Source organism: Poecilia reticulata, chromosome 12 (genome assembly GCF_904066995.2).
Source record: "Poecilia reticulata chromosome 12, P_reticulata-male-v2, whole genome shotgun sequence".
Lineage (NCBI taxonomy): Eukaryota > Metazoa > Chordata > Actinopteri > Cyprinodontiformes > Poeciliidae > Poecilia > Poecilia reticulata.
Window position 1 is genome coordinate 3,505,544 of NC_088841.1, and position 17,856 is coordinate 3,523,399.

Genomic DNA, 17,856 nt, shown 5'->3' on the forward strand with positions numbered 1-17,856 from the left:
TCTGAGGCCCTAGTATTTCTCCAGTTTCTCGTGCTCCTTTTTCCTGATGTTGTAGTCACTTGGTATTGCTACATCCACCACAACGGCTTCCCTCTGTTGTTTATCCACCACCACAATGTTCAGTTGGTTTGCCATTACCATTTTGTCTGTCTGGATCTGGAAGTTCCACAGGATCTTAGCTCGGTCATTCTCCACCAACTTTGGGGGTGTTCCCCACTTTGATCTCGGGGCTTCCAGTCCATATTCTGCACAGATGTTTCTGTACACTATGCCCGCCACTTGGTTATGTCGTTCCATGTACGCTTTTCCCTGCCAGCATCTTGCACCCTGCTGTAATGTGCTGGACTGTCTCAGGGGAATCCTCGCACAACCTACACCTTGGGTCTTGTCTGGTGTGGTAGATCTGAGCCTCTATTGCTCTGGTGTTTAGGGCCTGTTCCTGTGCGGCCAGGATGAGAGCCTCAGTGCTGTCCTTGAATCCAGCTTTTTCCAGCCATTGGTAGGATTTCCTGTTATCCTTGTGACCTCATCGAGGTTGCCATTTGCTTGTGGTATTCCCAGGTATTTGTAACTGTCCTCAATGTCTGCTTGAACACTCAAGGTGAGGCAGGCAGTTCTCTTGCCTCATCGCTGGGGGCGCTCATGATCCCAGATATTGTGACTGCAAAACTGAAGAGTAAGACACAGTGAGCTAGCCATACAGTAAATAAGTAAAGTACAGCGATATATTCGTTTTCTCCTCTCTTCTGACGTCAATATGAAAGACAATTTTCTAAAGTGAATTTTCAATTGAAGCAGGAGATAACTAAAGGAAGACCAACACCGGAGCTGAAAGTTTTGCTTCGAGATAGTTTGATGATTCTTAAACGGAGTAGAAAAGACAGTCTCATTAGAAAAGACTTTGGATGAACGGATATTTTTGTGCAGAATTAGCGGTGCATGGATTTGATTGTTAAGTAAAGGTAAGGCAGCAATATGATTTTGTTTAGTTTTTGAAGAAAATGTGCGCTTTGTGGGCTACAGTTTGTATGTCTAATTCAGTAAAGTAGAAGCGGTAGCTAATCTAGTATTTTTGGAGTTAAATCCTAAAACATGAAGTGGCATTGTTGTCAGTTGTTATGGCAACGAGTCTGCGTGTAGCTTGGCGGATACGGAGCGAGAAATTGCTTCCTCGCTCTTTCCCTTATGTGGATCATAACATGAAATTAATACATACATTTCTAAGTTTCACTGAGTTAACGCGGCTATGGATGACATGTAAAAGATTAGTCTTTTTGCCCCCCGGCGTTGTATGCCTGCGCGAAATTTCAGTATGTCCAATATGCATGGTGTACAGTCGTCAGTGCCTCACCAGCAATGACCCTCACCGCACGTCACTGATATATGCATCTATCAACTAGATAGATCAATATATAGATGTATACACACACATCATTTTAATTTTTGCCCCCCCAGAGGTAGCCCTGGCCCCCCCAACTTTAAAAGTCTAGCTCCGCCCCTGCCAACAGGACCTGAATTGACGGTGACAGTAAAGAAAATACTCACATGATCATAGTAAAATGATCTTTATTTTAATGATCAGTAATCATCACAGTGCAAATCCATTCACATTTAAGGCAATTTACACATATTCTGTGCAAAAATGAAAAGGCACACAAGATTAAAGGTTAAAAAAAAGAAATCCCTTTCCAGTTATTCAGAAATCAGAGAAGACATTCAAGAACACAGGGAACATCCTTCACCTCCAAAACACAACATGGATAATCCAAAGAAAAAAAAATTCATATAAAACTTTAGTATAAAATGTCAATTTTTCACATCTCAAGGCACAAGACGGGACTGAGTGTCCGACTCCAGGCAAACTTCGTTTTCATTTGTTTTCCTCAAAGTGCTGCAGAGAATAAAAGATATAAAAACATCTGCATGAAAACACAGATGAGTTCTTCAGTTTACTGTGACTTGGAGTTAAATATGGAGAGTGATGCTACACTTGGGTGACAAACATGCATCATACCAACTGTCTAATGGTGGCTGCTGTATGAAGTGGGAGACATCAGACCCAAAAAGACAAAATAAAAAAACAACTGAAGTCTCATTTAGTTCCAACAGAAAGATGGCCAGAGTGACGACAGACCGGATGAGGCTTTGGCTGGACGTCACCATCAGAAACAAATTGCTGTTATGTCTGACAGCTCTTATGCTTATGTCTTAGGTATAATCAAACATTTAGAAGGTTGAACATTCATAGTGAATGTTATATGATGCAAAATGTCACAGCATAGATTTGCTTTGTCTTGTAAAGTGTGCTTTACAAGACAAAAAGAACGCTTTTAAAAGGACGAGATGACCAGGCACCGCTCAGAAAGGTAGCAGACATTTTGATTTGTCAAGCGCTAGTTAAAGCTTTTTAATGAAACAACCTTTATCATGTAGGTTGTTCCTTTTGAGCAGCAATAATATACATACATATATCTTTTTTTTTTTTTTGTTCTGTTAGCTGCTCTAAGCTAGGCTAGCTGTTGCTAAGTTAATGGACTGTTTGCCTTAAAGGTCAGAAAATCCAGCAGAACTAGCCAGTTGTTTTGCTAAGTGAGCTAGCTAACTGCTATCAGCCAGAAATAGCAATGCATTTATTAGCATTTTATGCATTCAGACACTTTAGAGTTAAGGTCACAGGACAATATTTGTCACTGGTTCATCTCGACATCATGTGATAAATAAACCAATCAATACTGCAACTTGTTTGTGTTTCATGTGCATGGCAGCCCTATTGGATGACCCCCAGCTTTCCGAGATGGAATACAGACGACAGGAGTTTCACTACTCAAAAACACAAAATTTTTTAAGAACTATTAGAGTGAGCCATTCCCATCATCTCCGAGTACAAACCTAAAAGAAAAAGAGTTTTCTCCTCTGAACTGTGGCGTCCAGAAATATGAAAAGTGAACAATAGCAGGAGCCTGAAACTGATGCAATTATGAATGGACTTCAGCCGGGACTTCCCTTTTATTTCTTCTGTAAGCCAATCAAAATGTCTGTCTACCTGTCTGGACACATCAGAGCGCTCGGTGTTTCCTCTGACCATGGCAGGACGCTCATCGTCATTGTCGTCCTCTCTACTTGATGTTACGGCAGCTGTCCCCCATGCAGGACTGCAGCTTTATGAGCCGCTGGTTCATGTCCTGGAGGATTGACGGATCCACCTTCTTCACGATGTTCTCCAGCTGGTGTGGGTCTGAAGTCATGTTGTACATTTCTACAAAAGACTGCAGATACCAAACAGGTTTAAACACCATCTCTGCTCACATACACCAGTTCAAGGTTCAGGTCCCGAGTCGCCATTACCTCGCTGTCTGCGAACTCGCAGTACTGCAGGTCCTGCTTGCCGTCGAGCATCCGCACACAGGCGTACGTGTTGTTGAAGGCGTCCTCACACACGCAGTCTGGGAAACATTGCTGGAAAACGAGTTACAAGTTTACTTGGTATGCACACATTTGGAAATCACAGTGACAACAGATTTCTGAAGTGAAGTGTTGAAAACAACGGAGCATTTCTCTTCCACTTCCTAATTACACATTAGATTGCGTTGGACTCATATAGAAAATTCCATTAAAATAGACGATACACGTCCTGTGGTAACTCTAACCAGTGGTCCTGGAATTCCTATGAGGTTTTAAACACGTTTAGAAAAAGCTCAACGTTCAGTGAGTGTTTAGATTACATTCTTACTGCATGACATGATCATTTACAAAAATTTTACTCATCATTTTACCTGGAATTTATTCTTTGTAAATTCCAGGATCCAGGAATGACAATTTAAAACACAGAGATATAAATACACAAATAATCCTAAGACTGGAAACAGTTCTAGTGGTCCTAGTGAAAAATCATAGGATTTTTTAAATTCTAAAGTTCTTATTATAATTTTATGGAGCTGACAACACAAAAAAAGAAGAAAAAAGAAAAATTGTGCTCCAGACTTAACTCATGGCTCAGTATCTCATGGGAACAACTTAATTGAACAAGTCGTGGGTTTGAGTTATTAAGTTATAGTCGTGGCCACAAGTTGGTTTTTTTCTCTCCCACCAGATAGGCTGCACTGAATTTCCCCTTTGTCAGATGAAATGTGTTCACAAAGCTCTTTAGACAAAATTCTCGGCGCCTTTAGGAGGAACTTTAGAGAGGCTGAAAGCGTCTTAAGCAGGGAAAATGAAAAAACTAACAGAGTGGATACGTACAGCGCCGTGGCAACAGGAGGTTCTGCTCCCGTCCTTCCACTATTCATGTTGGCCGTTTTTCAGATCAAACAAGTTTACAAAGGCAATCACAGTTGCCAGCTGAGCGTCCACGTTATTATCAACTAGATGACGTAACATTACATTCACACTTCCTCAAACCAGTCAGACTTTCTAAGCTAAGTGAAAGTTTGTCTATAAATCTGAACAAGTGAGAACTAGATCTGAGACCATAAGGATCTCTGTGCGTACAGGTCCTGGTTTTTAGACCGGTGATGTTGTAACCAAGAGCAAATCTCTCTAGCGTGTTTTTGAAGATGTCAGCATTTGCTTACAGACACTCCGGGGCCAAGTTTGGGGCAGGTCGGGTCCTTGGTTGGATTTCCCTCTCCGGTGTATTCAACGAGGAAGAACGGTCGCACCGTGCTGTTCCGCAGCGACGGGGCCTGAACAGAAACCTCAGTCAGGATTTAAAGTGGACTCGAAATAATAAAAGGAAAACATGTCGGCGAGCGGAATGAGGTAGCTGACCATCTGAGCGAGGAAAGACTGTCCGTCCACGTTGACGGTGGACAGGTTGACGCCAGAAATGTCAAGGAAGGTGGAGGCAAGGTCGATGTTCAGCACCGGAGCCTGAAAGAGACACATTAAAAAAAAAAAAAACAGGAATGTTACAATAACTCATATGAAAAAGAGCTGAAAATCAGCATTGGTGGAAGATGGTTGTGACCTTTATCATCTGGTTTGGTTTGATGCCAGGGCCACGGACCAGCAGTGGTGTCCTGATGTCAAACTCATACAGCTGCCTCTTATCGATGGGCAGAGAGAACTGACCTGGACAGATCGGACAGAAAAAACTAAACTCAAGTGTAAACACACAAAACACGAGGTGAAGCTGCTTATTTATGTATTATTTAAAAAAGTTGAAAACATGAACGTTGGTTGCAGCTTTAAACTGTAGTTTCTGTGTTAACGGGATGTGCATATTTTTTTTGAAAATTAACTAAAATCTCACGAGACACAAACGTCGTTTTTAAAAGATGCTAAATGAAAGTTGAGGATGCTCTCAGGGGTTCGCCGGAGCAGACCTGTGTGGTAGCCGTTATCTGAGGTGTAGAAGATGTAGGTGTTGTTCAGCTCGTTTATACTGTCCAGTTTCTTCACCAGCTTCTCCACCATGTCGTCCACAGACAGCAGCGTCTGCCACCTGCAGGAGGGAAACATTTTACTTTAGTCTCGACACAACGAAGCATCATGTCTGATCAGAGAGTCGGATGAGGAGAGTTTTGAACAAAATGCAGAAGGGCAGGTTCAACACAATTTTACTCTCGAGTGTTGGTCAGGGTGACAGAGTGGGGCAGAAAGTGTCACTGCTGCAGCTGTGGTCTGAAGGTAAAACACTGAACAGTTTGTGTCCAGGTTGTGTGGGGTCTGCAGGAACGTCAGCTGCCACAGTCTGAGTGAGGTGATTCTGATCAGACCTGGACCAGCCAACCCACATCCAGCTCAGCGCTAGCTGTGTTTCCATTGGTCATATATTTGCGCAAGTTGACATTTTGAAAACAAATTTGCTCAATGGAAACACGGCGATTAAAAAAAAAAAAAAAAAAAAGTTTGTCGAGGAAATGTTTTGGCACCAGCATGAGGTGAGTTTGTTTTTTGTTTATCTCGCAAAACTGCAATGGAAACACTTTTTTTCACATCACAGGAGCCACATGATGTTGCCGCTGGCGCAGACCATGAAGAAGAAAAAGACAGGAAGTAGCTGGATTGTGGCGCTGCATGTTTTTTAATGATTTATCTTGTGAACAAACTTACTCATGTTTGATTTTGATTGTGTTCCTTGTTTAATGAAAACATTGCAATTGTGAAAGTGGGACATTAGCAGAATATTGATAAAGTTTTCCGTGCTTATGTTCCGTCAATTGAAGGAGACTCTGCTCTGGTTCTACGTGTCACCATCATCCACAATCGATCCCACTTTGTTGTCTCACCACTGGCGACTGACTGCCGAATATTTCATAGCAAGGAAATTAAACAGATGGACTTATAATTTACCATTTATAAACATTTGTTTATAAATTTGTTTATAAATGGTTGCAGAAGCATTCTGGTGCAGGAAGTGCTACAAAATGTTGCGTGTTCCAACCGGTTCTACCAGTTCCAAGTTTGTTTGTTTTTTACAGTGAACGTTGTACATCTGCATTTTTGTTCATTTTGTGTTTGGAGATTTTTTTTTTAAGCACAACTTCATCCCACTCCACCTGTTCCTACCTCCTCCTGTAGGCATTATCCAAGAATGTGAGGGAGCTGTTAGGCATGGGGTTGACAGGCTGACGCAGCAGCCAGTGTTTGTCCTGGAAACAGAAAAAGAAAAGGACACGACAGGCGTTCCTCAGAGATCCAGACTACAGGCAGGTCTCATGTTGGATGTGACACACCGTCCATGTTCTTACCTTCCCTAGTTTGTCAAAGCTGCCGTCTCGGGGGGCTTGCACGTTGTTGAACTCCTTCTGGTACTGCGGCGCCGCCGTCCACGGGGAGTGAGGTGCAGGCGGTGCCAGCATGATGAAAAAGGGATGCTGGGGGCTTCTGTCATCCAGGAAGCTGAGCGAACGGTTCAGCTGAAACGAGGACAAAACAGATCATTATATCAATATAGCACATGACAACAACAGACGTTTACCCAAAGGCTGTGCAGTTCAATTAAATAAAGCAAAAATAACAAAATACAAATATACGCCATATCTGTCATTATAAAAGAAAGTCAAACTCTGAATCAATAGAATAAAAATGGGTTTTGATCAAAGATGTAAAAGACTCAACAGTCTCTGCCGTTCCATGCTGACAGACCTGTCTGCCGTTTTTCAAGCTCGGTTCCCTCCAGCTCAACTCAGTGCTCATTAAGAAGGAACCTCTGGGTTGGACTTGGACTTTGCAACATTTAGAGCAGTGGTTCTTAACCTTTTTTGAGGTACCGAACCCCCCAGTTGCATATGCGCATTCACCGAACCCTTCTTATTCCAACCCCCGCCCCCCGACACAAAATACTTTGCGGTATTCTGATTTAGTAATGTAATTATATTAGCTGTGTAACCACCCCCACACCACTAGAGGCAGTACCAACCCCGAAAAGATGCGACTAAGGAGCAGATTTAGACTATAGAATTTGGTAAAAACTGTGAGTTTTGCTGAAGTAATTAAAGACAAAAGTTCAAATCCATGCTGAGAGTGGAGCTCCTTCAATCAGGGCTCCTCCGCAGCACTGATTGGCTAAGCAATGTAACGTGATCCTCTGCAGCAAGTGATGGCAAAGCGGCGCGTCATCACGACTTTACACAAGTGTGTCTTTACCTCCGCGGCAGAAGCTCCACCGAACCCCTGAGACCGACTCACCGAACCCCTGGGGTTCGATCGAACCCAGGTTAAGAACCACTGATTTAGAGGTTTAAAGGGGTTCAGGAAGTGGCACAGTGGTAGTCTACACTGGTCCTTCACTGTTCTACATGTTTTTAGGGGTTTCTTTGTTGCCAAAAAAGTACATCTTCATGAACAATTCAGCAACAACCTTCTTCCCTCCATCGTCTTCCTACAAAATTCCGCTTGATTCTCATCTCCCTTCACAGACTTTCTACCATAAAACTGGATTACTCCAGTGGAATTTAAACCGAGCCAATCAGAGAACAGTGCTTATTCCCTCACTGCTTTAAAACACCAATATATTTCTGTTCAATGTCCTTTGAGTAATATTCATATGGGCAGACTGGAGTAGATTCAGTTTTTTATTGAACCAACAGTGACAGGCTCGTCTGTGTTCCCTCATTCTTCATGTCTGTCAGTTAAAACCAAAATAATAAAAAATTATAGAGCGCAACAACTAACATATTCTATTATTTTAGCAGCACCAGGAATAATTGCTGCTTCTCAGTTTGAAACAAAAAGCCTGTCATGTTATCAGTTGTAGTTTGAAGGTTTAGGTAATTCTGTCACAACATGTCATTCTGTGAGAACGTCTACTCTGATGCAAAGTCAAACTGTTAAAATGAGGCTCTGACCAGAAACACACACGTTTGGTTCTCAGTATGCGTTTCACACAGGAAAATCTCTGGTGGTGCACCACCTTCCAACATTCATTTCCTGCGTGAGTAAGCATTGGCTCCTCTGCAAATAAGTCTGGATTCATCCTCTTAACAAAAAAAAAATAAACTAAAATAAAAATGTAATTAATTTTTTATTTATTTATTTTTACCCCCTTTCAATTTACTGACCTAATTCAACAGAGGTCCAGCCAATTGGTGCTAGCAGTCTCTCAACTCTGGTTTCATTGTGATTACAAATAAGTGTAATCACAATGCCCTGGACAGCACAGGTGTCCAAAGTGAGGCCCTGGGGCCATTTTCGGCTCCAGAATATTACAAATTTGGTCAAATATTTAGAATGATGATTTAGATTTTTTTTAATGACTAATTTTTATCCTCTTAAAGGGAAAAGTTCAGCTGCAAGACAACCTTTTTAAAAATCCAGCAACATTTTACTAAAAAAAAAAAAGAATAACTATTTTACACACACATTCATTAAAAGCTGACTAAGTATAGCAATAGTAGAAAGTTTTCCATTTTGTTGCTGAATATATTTTCTAGATCAACAAAAATGGAAAAGTTTCGGGCCGAGAATGTACGTTATCAAGATAAACATCCAAGATCCTTTTTCCTGACTTACAATAATTAGTTATTTTATACTGTTTCATCTAAGCATTGTGTGTTTAAATTAATGCTGAAAAAAGACAAAAATGAACAGTAAAATTGTTGGTCGTTTTTAGCTGGGGAGGCGGGGGGTACCTTGCCAACTTTAGCCCACGGCAAAAAACGTTTGAACACACCTGCACTAAAGGATGTTTATTTGGCAAAAAAATTTATTGATTATGACTGATTTGTAAAAGCAACAAAGGATAAAAACATCCAAGGCGGTGAATACCTTTTATTTTAGCATATTGCATTTCTGTTCGTGATAGTACTGATTTATTTTGCACCACACAGCACTTCCTTCTTCTCAGAAGCCCACAGAAGCCAAACCTCCGACTCACCGTCACGAACCATGGTGATTTGTTTTAGCATTTCTCTCTTGGTTAAATTTAACTCGCCCTCTGAACCGGTTTGTTTGGCCATTAAAAATCGGTGCATCTTCACTTGTAGAGTGGGACTGTGTGGAAGCAGAGATCTGCCTTGCCCTTTAAGAGTCCGTTTAAAGTGGCTTCCTGGAGATAACAAGAACATTATCTCGTTATCAGGAGATAAGGGAGCGCAACTTCCTGTGATAACAAGATACGCATCTGTTTGGTTTATGAGCTGACAAGACGATTATGGTTCTGGTTCAATCTTCGAGCGCTCTGATGATTTGGATCAGCTCTGTAGATATGCAAACCAATGTTTTCATATCTAACATTTTCATCATCAGCACGTGTCGACATGCCAGGACGGTCACCGCTCGCTTAGTAAAGAACGGAAACGGTTTCTGCTGGAAATCATGCTCCTCGTTTCACAGCGTGAAATATCATTCACATTCTACTGATCTCAGTTTGCGTGTTACAGTGACTTGAAGAGAAAAGAAGAGAGACGCACGTAAAATACGCAAGGGAAGTTTAGAGAGTGTGATTAAAGTTACATCCTTATGACGCCAGAAAGGAAGCCAAGGATACCCAGAGAGAACCTGCGAATCAACAGGGAGAACATGCAGAAAGCTGAGCATGCTCCATCCACTGACCCAGTCAAAGTCCAGGCCGGAATCAAATTAGGAATCTGAGGAATCTGAGGTAAGAGAATTCACGTTTAAATAATTTCTCCAATCTGATAATGCGACACATAACCGGGTCTTTATAAAAGTTAATATCTCCACTACATCGTTTTAAAAAAATAACATCGTAAACAGTGGAACGGTTTCAGAAGAGTTTTCATCCACATGAATCCGCACAAATACGTCTTAAGCATGCCAAACCCGTAGGGGGCAGAGTAGCACAAAGCCAAATCTATCTCAGCCAACCAGATTGCTTCAGAACAACCACAACTTCCTGTTGCAAATTAAACATGGTGCCAGGATGTTAATTTGTGGGGACAATTATAAAAGTTAAGTTACTTTTAAATGGTGTTAAATAACGTGTGAACTAGGTGTGAGATTGAGTTATTTTGCAAAGATCAATACGCCAAATGTCTGTAGGTGTATAAGCCGATTGGTGAGACATTCCCTAAAAGCCTTGCATCCGAAACTGCAGCAGACGATTCCACAAAGTTATGAATCGGGGGTTGAAAACAACAGCCTTTCAGATTCAGAAAACAATTAAGTTACATCCATCAACTTCAGTTATGCACTCATTCAGCTCACTATTATAAAATACATTGAAGTAGGTGGTTGTAGCATAACAGAACATCAGAAGAGACAACTGGATAAACTTGAACACGTGAGGTTTCATTCTGATGGTTTTAGAGCCAAGTAGAGACGAGTCCTGATACATAAACCCAGGAAGTGAATTAGGGCAAAAAGCAAGCCTCCCACAAAAACAGATTCATTCTGCTCTTTAGTAGCACAATTCCTTAAATTTTTTTTTTTTTACTTTTACAGGAACTTTTTTTTTTTCTTATATAAACTGCCGATCTCAAATTCTACATGAGCAGACAGCTGGTTATTCTGGTTAAACCAAAGGATTATTAACCATCACCTGATGAGGGAACCTCATCACTACATAGACGTCCAACATGTTGAGTAAGCTCAGTAAGCAACTGCTGCAACTTGTTTCTCTGGCAGATGATTAACTTCACACATCACTGAGCTTTTTATATTTCTGCGTTGCAGCAGCTGATTTGTACAGCTGTGCCATAAATTCTTGCGTAAACAGCCACTGATTTCATGAAATGCTGCCGATCACAAGGCTGAGTGTGAACAGGAGTCACAGGTATGTGGGTGTGACTGTGACTCACGATGAGGTCGGTCAAGTAGTCCTTCTCGTAGCTGTCCCCGTGCTTCTCCGCTTTGCCGTTCACAGACAGAGTGTAGTTGTAGTACTGGGAGTTCCCCACCTGCAGCATCACAGCGCTGGTGAGGTGAGAGCCGCGGCGGACCGCAGGACAAACGGATGATTTAACACAGCACTCACCAAGGCGTTCCACTGGTCCCAACCAGGGGGAACGTGGTCGACGTCTCCAGCGGCTTTGGCGCCATACTGGTGAAAATGGAGCACACAGCGAGAGTCAGGGGTTAATGCAGCGGTTAGGGCCAGCATAGATGGGGGAGAAAAAACGGCAAGGAAGAGAACATTTCTGCCAAAAAAAGCTTTTTGAGATCAATCTCAGAGATTTTCTAGAAAAAAAACCTTGCGAGGTTTTGAATTTCAAAAGTCAAAAATGTTTTGCTTTTGAAACCCTCAAATTTCTGAGGGGTTTTTTTTTCTAGAAAAAATTCCACTGTACTAGTTCAGAAAATTTATAGAAGAAAATTCAACTTTTCTGAGGTTCATCTCAAAATTTCTGAGTGCAATTTGGACATTAATGCAATGGCGAAAAATAAAATAGGAGTAAATTTCTGCCAAAAATCTTTGAGATTAAGCTCAAAAATATTCTAGAAAAACAAGAAAAGTTGTTTCAAAAAGTCAGATGTTTTTTTTTACTTTTTAAAGTTTTTCCCAGATGATTGTTGAGATAAATCTACAAATTTCTGATTTTTTTCTAGTAAATATTTGACTTTTCGAACTCAGAAATGTCCACATCGTTCTAGAAAATTTCGGAGATTAATGACAAAATTTCTGAGTTTATCCCTAGCAAAGTTTTGACTTTAGGAGCTCAGAAATGTCCTTGTTTTTCTAGAAAAATGTATGTCGTTTTTGTATCTACAGTGGCCCTAATACACCACCATGTTAATGTAGTCAAAATGACACACATAGGCTCAAATATAAAAATAAAGGCATTCAAACATCCATCTGTGTGTAATTAATCCATAAAATGTGTTTTGTGGTGGCTGCACAGTGGCGCAGTTGTTACAGCTGTTGCCTTGCAGCAAGAAGGTTCTGGGTTCGATTCCCGGTTCCGGTCTTTCTGCATTGAGTTTGCATGTTCTCCCTGTGCATGGTGGGTTTTCTCCAGGTACTCCGGTTTCCTCCCACAGTCCAAAAACATGACTGTCAGGTTAATTGGCCTCTCCAAATTGCCCCTAGGTGTGAGTATGTGTGTGCATGGTTGTGTGTCTCTGTGTTGCCCTGCGACAGACTGGCGACCTGTCCAGGGTGACCCCGCCTCTCGCCCGAAACGTTAGCTGGAGATGGACACCAGCAACCCTCACGACCCCATTAAGGGACAAGGGTGTAAAGAAAATGGATGGACGGATGTTTTGTGGTTCTATTCTGATAACAATGAAAGTGATGATAAAAACGTCTTTTTTAGATGACTGTAAGGCTGTGACTGTAGCCCCACAAACACAAACTTTATAACCCCAGTCACATAACAAAAGTGTGATGTGCATCACCAAGCTGCTCACAGTAACTGCATTTAATATTTTCAAATGTATTGTAATGATACTCTCATTGAATAAACACTGGAGAATTTACTGAAACAAGATGGATGGCTTTGGGTTTTTAAAGATCATTAACTGGATTTATTGCGACGATAAATCTAAATTCTTATCGCAATAAAAAAATGTATCATGATAAATGATAAGAGATACGATAAATGCCCACCTCTAATGTGAAATTACAAAATTCAGCACACGGAACAGCCGTCGGTGAGCTTGTTGAAGGCCTTTTGTTTTGTTCTAAGACTTTTTGTCTGGATAAATCAGGACGGGAACCCAGACCTGGTTCAGGTATTTCCCCCCGAAGAACGTCTGGTATTTCTGCTTGCTGAGGTAGACGGGGAACGCCTCGGCTTCAGGTCCTTTCTGCCACTGAGTGCTGGAGCAGTTCCCGGACAGGGAGTTGTTCCGCACCTCGTGGTTGTGGGGGTACCGACCCAACAGGATGCTGCTCCTGCTGGGGCAGCACAGCGGCGTGACCGTGAACTACACAGGAGGAGCAACAAGGAAGAGAGCGACTCAGCATAACCCAAAGAAATAATATGATTCAAACATTTTATTTCTAAGTTATTACACACATCGGGCATTTAAATTTCAAAATATATATTTCATAATTATCTCAAAAGACATAAAAACAGATCATTTGTTCAATACAGTTTCACATTTCTCCTTTTTTATTTTAATCAGTTAACTTAAAAGTCATAAAGAAACAAACAGAAAAAAATTTACATACCTTTAATTCCCTTTTTATATACATTAAAGCAGAATTTAAACTTTCACCATTTTTTAGAACCTCAAACAAAATATTTTAGGATTAGCATTTTCTTCAAAGTGCAAATGCAGCTTGATCATCCTGAAAAATCCTAAATATAATAATTTAGATAAATAATTTTCCTTTCTGCCCTGAAGTAACTGAATCATTTAATCGATGTATGTTCACGCACCTACTGCTCACGAAAACAGATATCTACTGATTTAACTCATACAAATGACTATGTGACAAATAAACCTCTACAGAACATTTTCTTATTTTGTACTATATGCTTTTCATGATGCCTTTATTGCAAGGTGACTGAGTGTTCTGAAGGGCACATATGTACAAAACATATTTCCTCCTCTTTGGGAAAGGAGAGTGAAAAACAGCAGAAAACAGGACGTGTCACTAAAATGGATGATCAAGCTATCGTATTGAAACAGAAAAAAAAAAAAGGCAAATACTGAGATTTTTGTGGTTTTGGTTAAACTAATCACACTGTTCCTGCTGAATTAAAACGAAGAGCCATCTTGTGTAAGCTTGTTGATTTACAAAAACCAAAGTGAACACATCTGTGAGACTTTGTAGCTAAAAAGAAAAACTGGTTTTCCTGTGAAAAGGACGAGCAGTAAGAAGACTGAAATACTCACAGCGTTCACAAAAGTTGCTCCTGCTTCTCCTATTAGTTCTTTCGTTTTCTTCATAGGCGTCTGGCGAAATGAAACAAGAAGTGTGAGACACGCAGAGCTGCTCGTGTCCCAGCATGCAAACAAACTAGAAAGCTGACAAAAGTAGTTAAAAGATGCAGCGATCAATCGACCAGACATTGGTATGATTGGTGATTGGCAGGTCAAAAATAAATAAACCTGAACTTTTTTTCCCCCATCAAATGAACTATAACTATTGATTTTTTTTGCTTCATAAAAACAGGTGATGTACGAGGTGAGGATAATGTAAATTTTAAAAATGTATACATACGAGTCAAAATTTGTAAATTTAAGTCAACACTAGTGTTGACTAATGGTGTTTAAGTCAACACTGGTAGGGATGGAACGTCATACTGTACATGCATTCAGATCTTTCTTCTTCTTGATTTTAATGGTGGTTGGCAAACAACAATATAAAGCATCACTGCCACCAACCAGTAAGGAGTGTGTCAGCCATCTTTGCGCAAGAATTTAGTCTTTTAATGAATACACAGTGTGATGTTTGATCGATTTTCCAGTGTTCCTTACTGGCAGTAACCACAGCGGTACAGTAGGCATCGGACACTTACTGTTGATGTACCAAGTTTTAAAATGTTACCGTTTCCAAGCAGCTTAATTTCTAACAATTTAAAGAGAGATCAGTTACTGTTGATAGAAAAAAACAGCTGCTATGGTTTGTTGTGCATCTTACAACAAATACAAATTTGGCTTTTTAACAATATTTATTGTCCCAAATGAAAAAAACATAGTCTTGGTAAGGAAACAAAAGTAATGACACCCGCCATCTTTAATGTAGTTTCAACACTAAAGTTGGCTAGCTTTTCTGCTTTAAATGAAAGTTACAAGAAAAACATAAATCTAATCCAGTGTTTTTGTCTAGTTTCTAGTGTAAATATCTTAGTACACTTAAAATATGAAGATAAAACTGACTTACACATAACTTTTCTGGAGGAAAAGGTTTTGTGTAAATATCACAATACTTTGACATTGTGGCAGTTTTACTTATGATTACCATACAATGAGAATTTCCTACCGGGCCATGCCCAACATGCAGTATATACTCGAGGGCATTTTTTTTTTTGTACAAATCCTGCAAACATTACAAATATGGGCTTTGATTATAATCTTGGTGACTTAATATTCTATAAGATAGAAAAGCCATCATTAAAAACTGGCAGCACATTTTTTTTTTTTACGTTTTATCTTTTGGGGAAAAACATCGTAAGCAACAGGTCAGACAGAAAAAAACCCACAGATCGGTATATCGCTGGAGAGAAGCCTGATCGGTGCATTCCCCAAATGCACTCGTGTCAGAGTGTTGTAAGACTAAATCAGTCATCATCTCCATTTTAAAGATGATCAGTTAAAGGTGTGACATTTCTGATCTATCTGCATAAACATCTGCTCGCCCCGAGTAGAAAAATGACACCATCTGTATTTGTCTCGGTTAAAGAGATTATTAATCACCGAAACAAAGTGGGTAATTCTTATTGATAAGACTTAGAGATCATGTGATTCATGACTTCAGACCCCAGAGTAGCTATAATATCACTGCACTTTAGGATGTTTATGTTTGAAGCTCAAAGTGTTCGTGCAAAGTTTTTATGATGATGTCACACTGCTGTCACGAGCTCCATCAGGATCAATGCAATCGATAAAGCATGTGGTTCCGGGTGCACCGACTCACCATCCCCCCCAGCACAACGTCCTGGTCGTCCACCAGCACGAGGACGATGTTGCTCGGTTTGACGCCCTCCGCGTACCTGACGCAGCAGGTGAGCCACGCCGTCAGCAGCGTCAGCGCTACGGCGCTTCCTCCTCTCCGCCGCCGGTGTACCGCAGCTCCGCCGCCCCTGCCTCCGCTCATGCCTGCCGGGGGAACCTCGAACCGCTACGGGAGCCTCCGCGGTGCAGCTCCGGGCCTTGCTGCTGTCGCACGCTCTCACACCGCCGCTGCCGTTCAGATGAAGGCCCCGTTCAGGTTCGTGCTGCGGGGAGAGCGAGAACAAGCCACACACGGTGCCTGGAATCCCGGAGTCAGGCTTTAAAAGTTTGAGGAAGTGGAGTCAAGAGCCAGCTGTCATATGACTGAGACCGAGGGGGAGGAGACGGAGAACAACAACTGCTGACCAACTTCACACCTCACCAAATTCAGTCACACTTTACCGAGCTAAAATAGTCAGATGCAGTTTCTGTTGCATTTGGCCTATATAAAACTTGTCTGTCTTATAAATATAACAGAATGATTTCATAATTTCCAGAATACATTTTCACTATATTTTTTTCCGTCACATTTTGCCATGTCACAACCATAAATGTCAGTGTATTTTATGTAATAGAATTACAATTGAATGGAATTAAAATTATTTTTTGGTTTTCTTTTTCCTTTTTTAATAAACAAAACAAAATATCAATCTTTTCCAGCTTGTCATATGTTTTCTTCCAGGTTTTTCCTGTAATAATATGGTCTGGAACGATTAATCGGCTTAATCATGATGATTTGATTGTTGAAATAATCAACCGTTAATCATTATTTAATAACTACATAATTACAATCATTAAATGAAGTTTGCAGTTGACAGCATCCCATTACCCCCCAAAAACTGTATTTTCTGAGAGAAGTATATATATGCATATGTAACCGGATCTTTTTCTGCGTTGTGCTGGTTTTTGATTGAATGGACCAGCACAACGACACAGTGACACAGTTTCTTTCAAGCGGATGATTCTCGGTTTATTTTTGACAAAAATACAGACAAAACAACCGTGTTATAGGCTGCCCGCTCCAAGTCCTCTCCCGCAGGCCATGTCAAAAGGGCCGAACACCTCTCACAACTTACAAAAAAAACTAAATAAACATTTTTGTACAACATACCTGACGAAAATACAGACAAAACAACCGTCTTATAGGCTGCCCGCTCCAAGTCCTACACCAAACAAAAGTATAAAACAAAAATTAACTTAATAGATCTATAAATAAACTGAATGTATTTAGATGAAAGAATAAAAAGCACACACCTCTCCCGCAGGACATGTCAAAAGCGGAGGGGCTAAGGAGCGCAAACAATTTAAAGACAATACCACAGAAGAAGAAATAAAAGGGCGGGGCTTCCAATCTTAAAGTAACACGGTTAAAACAATGACAGAGGTGTTTCAGTAAGATAAGGAACAACACAAATAACCAAAAAAGGGCATTTTGTGTAATTATAATAAAAGAGAATTACAACCAGGTTACATTCACCCCCCTAGAATTACACAAAATGAAAAACAGTTAAAAGACACTCAGTACCAGTACAAAATAGTTTTCTTTCCTGTAACAGTGTAACACATCAGCATAACAGCTACCCTAAAATAAGGTCAGGAGACTAGAGATCGCTCAACAACTAGCGGAATATCACGGTATCCCATGGACAACAAGAGGTACCATTTACACCCCTCTATACAGAATAAACATATAGATGGTACTGAAGCTTAGGCAAACAAAGAAAATGACAATCCTAGTCAATGGCAGGAATTATACAACAAGAATTTGGAAACTCACACATCAATAACAGGCTGAACATTATCCTTATTATAAAGTGCCTCAATGACAACCATGGACTCTATCAG

General features: G+C 40.6%; 1 protein-coding gene across 3 annotated transcripts; it reads right to left on the reverse strand.

Moving 5' to 3' along the window:
- Positions 1-1,549: 1,549 nt before the first annotated feature.
- Positions 1,550-17,201, reverse strand: gnsb (glucosamine (N-acetyl)-6-sulfatase (Sanfilippo disease IIID), b). 3 transcript variants are annotated; one of them, XR_014090207.1, is made up of 14 exons: positions 15,935-16,622; positions 14,191-14,250; positions 13,069-13,272; positions 11,381-11,446; positions 11,205-11,303; positions 6,693-6,860; positions 6,511-6,593; positions 5,325-5,443; positions 4,967-5,070; positions 4,768-4,869; positions 4,572-4,682; positions 3,346-3,456; positions 3,044-3,266; positions 1,550-1,891 (listed from the first exon to the last, which is right to left on the reverse strand). XR_014090207.1 is itself a non-coding variant. In XM_081613634.1 (14 exons), exons 2-14 carry the CDS (start codon positions 16,112-16,114, stop codon positions 3,117-3,119), a joined length of 1,557 nt encoding a protein of 518 aa, XP_081469760.1. In that variant the 5' UTR covers positions 16,115-16,235; positions 17,123-17,201; the 3' UTR covers positions 1,550-3,116. The 3 variants fall into 3 exon arrangements, 2 of the variants coding, with proteins under 2 accessions (XP_081469760.1, XP_008421470.1); XM_081613634.1 differs by adding an exon at positions 17,123-17,201 and having other exon boundaries at positions 1,550-3,266; positions 15,935-16,235; XM_008423248.3 differs by having other exon boundaries at positions 1,550-3,266; positions 15,935-16,621.
- Between the last annotated feature and the right edge of the window lie 655 nt (positions 17,202-17,856).